We start from the raw sequence: 10,000 nt of genomic DNA, 5'->3' as shown, positions 1-10,000 counted from the left end.
GACAGGAGGGACTGAGAGGACTGGGAGGACAGGAGGGACTGGGAGGACAGGAGGGACTGGGAGGACTGGGAGGACAGGAGGGACTGGGAGGACTGGGAGGACAGGAGGGACTGGGAGGACAGGAGGGACTGGGAGGACAGGAGGGACTGAGAGGACAGGAGGGACTGAGAGGACAGGAGGGACTGAGAGGACTGGGAGGACAGGAGGGACTGGGAGGACAGGAGGGACTGGGAGGACTGGGAGGACAGTAGGGACTGAGAGGACAGGAGGGACTGGGAGGACAGGAGGGACTGGGAGGACAGTAGGGACTGGGAGGACAGGAGGGACTGGGAGGACTGGGAGGACAGGAGGGACTGGGAGGACTGGGAGGACAGGAGGGACTGAGAGGACAGTAGGGACTGAGAGGACTGGGAGGACAGGAGGGACTGGGAGGACAGGAGGGACTGGGAGGACTGGGAGGACAGGAGGGACTGGGAGGACTGGGAGGACTGGGAGGACAGGAGGGACTGAGAGGACTGGGAGGACAGGAGGGACTGAGAGGACAGGAGGGACTGGGAGGACTGGGAGGACAGGAGGGACTGAGAGGACAGGAGGGACTGAGAGGACAGGAGGGACTGAGAGGACAGGAGGGACTGAGAGGACAGGAGGGACTGAGAGGACTGGGAGGACTGGAGGGACTGGGAGGACAGGAGGGACTGAGAGGACTGGGAGGACTGGAGGGACTGGGAGGACAGGAGGGACTGAGAGGACAGGAGGGACTGAGAGGACAGGAGGGACTGGGAGGACTGGGAGGACAGGAGGGACTGAGAGGACAGGAGGGACTGAGAGGACAGGAGGGACTGGGAGGACTGGGAGGACAGGAGGGACTGAGAGGACAGGAGGGACTGAGAGGACAGGAGGGACTGGGAGGACTGGGAGGACAGGAGGGACTGGGAGGACTGGGAGGACAGGAGGGACTGAGGACAGGAGGGACTGAGAGGACAGGAGGGACTGAGAGGACAGGAGGGACTGGGAGGACAGGAGGGACTGAGAGGACTGGGAGGACAGGAGGGACTGGGAGGACAGGAGGGACTGGGAGGACTGGGAGGACAGGAGGGACTGGGAGGACTGGGAGGACAGGAGGGACTGGGAGGACTGGGAGGACAGGAGGGACTGAGAGGACAGTCTGTCCTGGCTTGTTGTGAGCTGCTTGTTCGGGGTTCTCTTCCCTCGGGGGTCAGGGTTCAGGTTCGGGGTTCCCTCTGACCCAGGCCTGTGCGTTTGCTCTGCCGGCCCGTTCGGTCAGCGCACCTGAGGGGGCGGGGTCAGAGGTCACAGAGAGACCCGCTGGCCCCGCGCTGCAGCAGCACTCAGAGAGACCGCCCCCCCCGGGGGAGGGGGGGGAGAGAGGACGGGCGTGTCAGCGTGTGTAGAGAAGATAATGAATGGGAGGGAGGGAGGGGGGGCAGTATCGGCAGTCTCTCTCTCTCTCTCCCTCTCTCTCTCTCTCTCTCTCTCTCTCTCTCCTTCTCCCTCTCTCGCTCTCCCCCCCTCTCTCTCAACCTCTCCCTCTCTCTCTCTCTCTCCCTCTCTCTCTCTCTCTCTCTCTCTCTCTCCCTCTCTCTCTCTCTCCCTCCCTCTCTCTCTCTCTCTCTCTCCTTCTCCCTCTCTCGCTCTCCCCCCCTCTCTCTCAACCTCTCTCTCTCTCTCTCTCTCTCTCAGGGGGATGGATGGTGTTGGGGGGGGTTAGACAGCAGCGTATTCGTACCTGTAGCACAGCCGGCTGTGAAGCAGCGCTGCTGAGGGCGACCGTGGCGCCGTGTGGCCTCCCAGCAGCCTGGGCTCCTCCCCCCCAGCCTGGGCTCCTCCCCCCAGCCTGGCCCCTCCCCCCAGCCTGGGCTCCTCCCCCCTAGCCTGGGCTCCTCCCCCCCAGCCTGGGCTCCTCCCCCCCAGCCTGGGCTCCTCCCCCCTAGCCTGGGCCCCTCCCCCCAGCCTGGGCTCCTCCCCCCCAGCCTGGGCTCCTCCCCCCAGCCTGGGCTCCTCCCCCCAGCCTGGGCCCCTCCCCCCAGCCTGGGCCCTTCTACTCCTCCCCCCTAGCCTGGGCTCCTCCCCCCAGCCTGGGCTCCTCCCCCCAGCCTGGGCTCCTCCCCCCCAGCCTGGGCTCCTCCCCCCCAGCCTGGGCCCTTCTACTCCTCCCCCCAGCCTGGGCTCCTCCCCCCAGCCTGGGCCCTTCTACTCCTCCCCCAGCCTGGGCTCCTCCCCCCAGCCTGGGCTCCTCCCCCCTAGCCTGGGCCCCTCCCCCCAGCCTGGGCCCCTCCCCCCAGCCTGGGCCCCTCCCCCCAGCCTGGGCTCCTCCCCCCCAGCCTGGGCCCCTCCCCCCAGCCTGGGCTCCTCCCCCCCAGCCTGGGCTCCTCCCCCCCAGCCTGGGCCCCTCTACTCTGGATCCTGCTGAACGGATTTGAGTGGGTTAGGGTTAGGGTTAGGGTTAGGGTTAGGGTTAGGGTTGAGTGTGTGCGTGTCAAGGTTATAATAGTTTTGCTTTTTTCATTAGTTTTTATTTCTATATCGTTTTAACTTTTTGTTTTCAATTTCAGTTTAGTTTTAAAGCAGATTTGCTAGTTTAGTTTAGTTTTATTTTTGGAAAATGCTTAGTTTTAGTTTAGTTTTTATTAGTTTCAGTATTAGTTTTAGTTTTTAATTTTTCTGTGCTAGCCTGGTGAGACTATCCTGATCTCGTGAGCTCACGTTGTTTCACTCTGTGTGAAACAAACCATCTGGCGCACGCATCCTGTAGATCTCATCCTGTAGATCTCATCCTGTAGATCTCTCTGACTGTGAGCTGGACGACGGCGTGACTCATCCTGTAGACTCATCCTGTAGACGCATCCTGTAGATCTCATCCTGTAGATCTCATCCTGTAGACCTCATCCTGTAGACTCATCCTGTAGACCTCACTCTGTAGACCTCATCCTGTAGATCTCATCCTGTAGACTCATCCTGTAGACTCATCCTGTAGATCTCATCCTGTAGACTCATTCTGTAGATCTCATCCTGTAGATCTCATCCTGTAGATCTCATCCTCTAGACCTCATCCTGTAGACCTCATCCTGTAGATCTCATCCTGTAGACCTCATCCTGTAGATCTCATCCTGTAGACTCATCCTGTAGATCTCATCCTGTAGACCTCATCCTGTAGACCTCATCCTGTAGACCTCATCCTGTAGATCTCATCCTGTAGACCTCATCCTGTAGATCTCATCCTGTAGACTCATCCTGTAGACCTCATCCTGTAGATCTCATCCTGTAGACTCATCCTGTAGATCTCATCCTGTAGACTCATCCTGTAGACCTCATCCTGTAGACTCATCCGGTAGATCTCCGCCCTGTGGCCTCCAGAGCCCAGACCGGCTATTTGAGCTGCTCTGAGACTCGGCCGTTATTATTAGACCTGGGCATGTGTGGACGCATATGGTACAGTCCAGATGTGCATGGGTTGGGGTTATGGTACGGTCCAGATGTGCATGGGTTGGGGTTATGGTACGGTCCAGATGTGCATGGGTTGGGGTTATGGTACGGTCCAGATGTGCATGGGTTGGGGTTATGGTACGGTCCAGATGTGCATGGGTTGGGGTTATGGTACGGTCCAGATGTGCATGGGTTGGGGTTATGGTACAGTCCAGATGTGCATGGGTTGGGGTTATGGTACGGTCCAGATTCGTATGGGTTGGGGTTATGGTACAGTCCAGATTCGTATGGGTTGGGGTTATGGTACGGTCCAGATGTGTATGGCACTGTGGAAGTGTGTTCTTAGGAGAGAGGAGTGGAGAACGCTCGTAGCTGAGCAGAATGGAATGCGCTCCCCTGGTTGAGCACAATAGAGTGTTTTCATGGGAGAGTAGAATCATGTGTTTTCTTTGCGATGGCTCTAGTCCCAGAGCTTTATGTCAAGGACGTGGTATGGGAGCCTTGATGATGACGAGTCCTCTTACAGTTGAAGGGCCAGCAAGACATTATGTATGTGTGTGTGTGGGTGTGTGTGTGTGTGGGTGTGTGTGTGTGCGTGTGTGTGTGTATCAGAGACCGACACACACGCACACACAATCTCTTGCTGGCCCTTCAACTGTAAGAGTAAGAGACAGCAGACACACACACACACACACACACACACACACACACACACACACACACACACACAATCTCTTGCTGGCTCTTCAACCATAGGGTCTTGTTGATGTTTCACACATTAAGCATGTTCTAGTATTACCTAATGTTAATGTGTCTTATAGTAAGTATGTACGTATACACAATCACACACACAGACAGGCAGGCAGACACAGACAGACAGACACAGACAGACAGACAGGCAGAGAGAGAGCGAGAGACAGACAGACTTTAGTATCCACGCTGTGTGAGCCAGAGCTGCTCTTTAACACCTGGCAGCGTTGGCTATAGAACCCCTGACTCCTGTTCTTGACACTGACAAACCGCTCTGACAGCTGCCTGGGAAGCAGGGGCGGCCATGACGGCTCTTGCGCTCTCCGTGGGGCGGCCATGACGGCTCTAATGCTCTGCGACCCCCTCAGACAGCTGCCTGGGAAGCTGGGGCGGCCATGACGGCTCTAGCAGGGAGTGTTTCTCCCGGCGGTCTGTGGGGTTGTTGACCCTGCGTGACCCCTGTCGCCGTGTGGCGCTTGGGTCTCTGTGTGATTGTGAAGCAGGCAGGCTGGGGTTCTGCATGTCTAATGAGACGGGGTCAGCAGGTCACAGTGGGCTGAGGACTGGGCTGTGTTCAGCTGCTCACCTGGACTGGGCTGTGTTCAGCTGCTCACCTGGACGGGGCTGTGTTCAGCTGCTCACCTGGACTGGGCTGTGTTCAGCTGCTCACCTGGACTGGGCTGTGTTCAGCTGCTCACCTGGACTGGGCTGTGTTCAGCTGCTCACCTGGACTGGGCTGTGTTCAGCTCCTCACCTGGACTGGGCTGTGTTCAGCTCCTCACCTGGACTGGGCTGTGTTCAGCTCCTCACCTGGACTGGGCTGTGTTCAGCTCCTCACCTGGACGGGGCTGTGTTCAGCTCCTCACCTGGACTGGGCTGTGTTCAGCTGCTCACCTGGCCTTGGGCTGTGTTCAGCTCCTCACCTGGACTGGGCTGTGTTCAGCTCCTCACCTGGACTGGGCTGTGTTCAGCTGCTCACCTGGCCTTGGGCTGTGTTCAGCTCCTCACCTGGACTGGGCTGTGTTCAGCTGCTCACCTGGACTGGGCTGTGTTCAGCTGCTCACCTGGACTGGGCTGTATTCAGCTGCTCACCTGGACTGGGCTGTGTTCAGCTCCTCACCTGGACTGGGCTGTGTTCAGCTCCTCACCTGGACTGGGCTGTGTTCAGCTCCTCACCTGGACGGGGCTGTGTTCAGCTCCTCACCTGGACTGGGCTGTGTTCAGCTGCTCACCTGGACTGGGCTGTGTTCAGCTCCTCACCTGGACGGGGCTGTGTTCAGCTCCTCACCTGGACTGGGCTGTGTTCAGCTGCTCACCTGGCCTTGGGCTGTGTTCAGCTCCTCACCTGGACTGGGCTGTGTTCAGCTGCTCACCTGGACTGGGCTGTGTTCAGCTGCTCACCTGGACTGGGCTGTGTTCAGCTCCTCACCTGGACTGGGCTGTGTTCAGCTGCTCACCTGGACTGGGCTGTGTTCAGCTGCTCACCTGGACTGGGCTGTGTTCAGCTGCTCACCTGCGGTGCTGCTGATACACCAACGCCCATCTGTCCTCCTCACACTACAGTGGGCTACAACATTACTGGCACCCCTGAATGGCAATGCACAAATACAGTTAATAAAATGTCAATCAAATCCAACTTTATTTGTACTATATTAATGTTCCAATGCAACCAACCAAAACCGTTTAGCGATTTAATTAAAAAACAATTTCCTCCAAATCAAGGTTTCATTATTAATGGCACCCTTAAGGATTATTTTAAATAACATCTACCAAAATTAAACCAGGTATTTAATTTCACTTATTTAAGTTAATCTAAGTTTTAAGGAACCACAGTATATTGAGTCATTATATCACCTACTGTCATCCAACACCATCCATCAATCAATCAATCAACCAATCAACCAATCAACCAATCAATCAATCAATCAATCAATCAATCAATCAAAGCTTTATTTGTATAGCACATTTCATACCCAGAGGCAACACAATGCACTTTATCGGGCGCCACCTCCACAACCACAGGCTCCTTGGAAGGGTCGCCAGAAGAAGATGCTCTGGTCAGATGAGAGCAAAATTGAACATTTTGGTCAGATACAGCATCGGCATGTTTGGTGGTCGGTCAGTGATGTTTTGGGGCTGTTTTAATTCCAGAGGTCCAGGAGCATTGGTTAAGATTAACGGCAAAATGAATTCCACCAAGTATCAGGCAATTTTGTCTGACAATCTGGTTGCCTCGGCCAGAAGGCTGGGACTTGACCGTAGGTGGACTTTCCAACAAGACGAAGCATACCTCAAGATCCACTCAGAAATGGTTCAGTGACAACAAAATGGCCGTCTCAGTCGCCAGACCTCAATCCAATAAGAGTTGAAGAGGGAGGTTGACAAACACAAACCCAAGAATGTGAAGGATGTTGAAAGGATCTGCCTGGAGGAACGGTCCAGAATCCCTCCAGATGTCTCCTTAACCAACCCTAACCCTAACCCTAACCCTAACCCAAACATGACGGGAAAAGACTCCATGCTGTTATCCTCCCAGAGGTGGATGCACTAAGTACTAAATGAGGCCAAGACTTATGAAACCTTGATTTTGTTGAAATGAATTTGACAATAAATCATCGTTATGATTTTGGTTGATTCCATTGAAACATGAAAAAAGTACAGTATTTCACACATGTTGGTATTTCCAGTTTCTCCATCATTTCTTTGAACTTGTTTGTTTGCCAGTCAGGGGTGCCAGGAATTTTGGAGCCCACTGCCCACTGCCCACCCCCTCCCCCTCTCTCCTCTCAAACAACAAAACAAAAACAAAACAACTTTTATTTGTCATTCAGCGGATTTTGCACAGCACACGGTGATGAGGCACACACACGCACACACACAGTGACAGAAGTGTCAACCGATGACATTTTTCTGTGCTCTTAACCCATCCCGTTGTCCTTCCCCCAAGGGCACCTGGGAGCTGGGAGTGGGCAGCGTGCAGGGGCGGGGCCTCCTGTCCATTTTCCCCAGGGACGGACAGCATTAGCGATCTGTTCATTTCTTTTCATTTCTTCTTTCTCTCCTCCTCTATCCTCCTCTCTTTTCCTCTCCTCTCATCCAGAAGACTATTCAGGATTAGTCCCTTTCCGTCAGAAAAAAATTGTCGCACACACAACCACACACACACACACACACGCGTCAATCTTCTCATGTATTTAAACTCCGGGGGGGGGTAGATGGGCCTGAGACTCGGTGTCAATCTCAGCCTCTCTAAGGCATCTCAAGGCTGTGTGTGTGTATGTGTGTGTGTGTGCGTGTGTGTGTGTGTGTGCGTGCGTGCGTGCATGTGTGTATGTGTGTTGGACATAGAGTGAGTGAGCACACGATCTTCCTTAAGCCTTCTGTACACTGACTGAAACAATCTTAGATTGGGGATCCCTTCCCACCGTACGACCGGGACTCCGTCTCAAGACCAGACGACCGTACGACCATACGACCATACGACGTGTGTATTCACACTATGTGATTTCTGTCAGGCATGATTATGCCCACGATTCATCTTGGCTGAACTTTTACGTGATCTGCGATCTACGACGAAAATATCTGACATGCCAGATATTTTGTCTGGAGGTCGTAGAGCGTCGTAGCGATGAATCACAGATTGTACACCTTCTCACACTGTGCGACTTGCGAGTCCCGATTTTGCATACGATGAGCTACGATTGTCTGCGACAACCCACGACCACCTTACGACCTCAGAATCGTGGGTTTTATCGCACAGTGTACATGCGGCTTTAGTTATTCCCCTGTCTGAGATCTCAACTCAATTGTTAATAAAGAAGTGAACATTTTAACTCCTAACATTGTACAGTATCGCATGCAGGCGTACACTGGCGTCATCTTGTTTTCACGTCTGATATTGTGTGTGTGTTATTAGATATGAACTGTGTGTGTATCTGTATCCCAGCTGCAGACATAAGCAGTGGAAAGCAGAGCTGCCGGCGTCAAGCGTTGTCATCACCTTCCACAACGAGGCGCGCTCCGCCCTGCTACGCACCGTGGTCAGGTGAGACCACGCCCCCTGCCCCGCCCCCTCCAACACTAACCACCACGCCCCTCCCTCCTACCCCTTCAACACTAACCACCCCTTCCCCATCCAACACTAAGCACCCCCCCCCTCCAACACTAACCCCCCCCCAACACTAACCAGCCCCCCCAACACTAACCAGCCCCTCTAACACCAACCACCCCTTCCCCCTCCAACACTAACCACCCCCCCCAACACTAACCCCCCCCTCCCCCTCCAACACTAAACCCCCCCCAACACTAACCAGCCCCTCTAACACCAACCACCCCTTCCCCCTCCAACACTAACCACCCCCCCCAACACTAACCCCCCCTCCCCCTCCAACACTAAACCCCCCCCAACACTAACCCCCCCTCCCCCTCCAACACTAAACCCCCCCCAACACTAACCCCCCCCCAACACTAGCCCCCCCCTCCAACACTAACCACCCCCCCCAACACTAACCCCCCCCTCCAACACTAACCCCCCCCCCCAACACTAACCCCCCCCTCCAACACTAAACCCCCCCCAACACTAACCAGCCCCTCTAACACCAACCACCCCTTCCCCCCCCAACACTAACCACCCCCCCCAACACTAACCCCCCCTCCCCCTCCAACACTAACCACCCCCTCCAACACTAACCACCCCTTCCCCCTCCAACACTAACCACCCCCCCCAACACTAACCCCCCCCCAACACTAACCCCCCCCTCCCCCTCCAACACTAACCACCCCCTCCAACACTAACCACCCCTTCCCCCTCCAACACTAACCCCCCCCTCCAACACTAACCCCCCCCCCCAACACTAACCCCCCCCTCCAACACTAAACCCCCCCCAACACTAACCAGCCCCTCTAACACCAACCACCCCTTCCCCCCCCAACACTAACCACCCCTTCCCCCTCCAACACTAACCACCCCCCCCAACACTAACCCCCCCTCCCCCATCCAACACTAACCACCCCCTCCAACACTAAACCCCCCCCAACACTAACCAGCCCCTCCCCCTCCAACACTAACCACCCCCCCAACACTAACCCCCCCCTCCCCCTCCAACACTAAACCCCCCCAACACTAACCCCCCCCTCCCCCTCCAACACTAAACCCCCACCAACACTAAACCCCCCCAACACTAACCCCCCCCCTCCCCCTCCAACACTAAACCCCCACCAACACTAACCACCCCCCCCAACACTAACCCCCCCCTCCCCCTCCAACACTAAACCCCCCCCAACACTAAACCCCCCCGAACACTAACCCCCCCCTCCCCCTCCAACACTAACCCCCCCCCAACACTAACCCCCCCCCTCCCCCTCCAACACTAAACCCCCCCCAACACTAACCACCCCCCATCCAACACTAACCACCCCCTCCAACACTAACCCCCTTCCCCCACCCCCCTCCAACACTAACCACCCCCCCTCCAACACTAACCACCCCCCATCCAACACTAACCACCCCCTCCAACACTAACCCCCTTCCCCCACCCCCCTCCAACACTAACCACCCCCCTCCAACACTACCCCCCCCCCAACACTAACCCCCCCCTCCCCCTCCAACACTAAACCCCCCCCAACACTAACCCCCCCCATCCAACACTAACCACGCCCCTCCCTCCTACCCCTTCAACACTAACCACCCCTTCCCCCTCCAACACTAAGCACCCCCCCCTCCAACACTAACCCCCCCACAACACTAACCAGCCCCCCCAACACTAACCAGCCCCTCTAACACCAACCACCCCTTCCCCCTCCAACA

The 10,000-nt window shown here is 56.0% G+C and overlaps 1 protein-coding gene across 1 annotated transcript in view; it reads left to right on the top strand.

The window, feature by feature from the left end:
• Window positions 1-10,000, top strand: part of galnt2 (UDP-N-acetyl-alpha-D-galactosamine:polypeptide N-acetylgalactosaminyltransferase 2) — a gene marked incomplete at its 5' end in the record, with an annotated part of 27,672 nt that overhangs the window by 5,479 nt on the left and 12,193 nt on the right. Inside the window, 1 exon segment of the mRNA XM_084455841.1 lies at window positions 8,141-8,239. Within this exon segment, the coding sequence (XP_084311967.1) occupies window positions 8,141-8,239 (99 nt within the window).

This window comes from Borostomias antarcticus (genome assembly GCF_949987555.1).
Source record: "Borostomias antarcticus genome assembly, chromosome: 2".
In the NCBI taxonomy this organism is placed as follows: domain Eukaryota; kingdom Metazoa; phylum Chordata; class Actinopteri; order Stomiiformes; family Stomiidae; genus Borostomias; species Borostomias antarcticus.
Note: the sequence above shows the minus strand (reverse complement) of the source record. Positions and strands in the feature narration are given on the sequence as shown.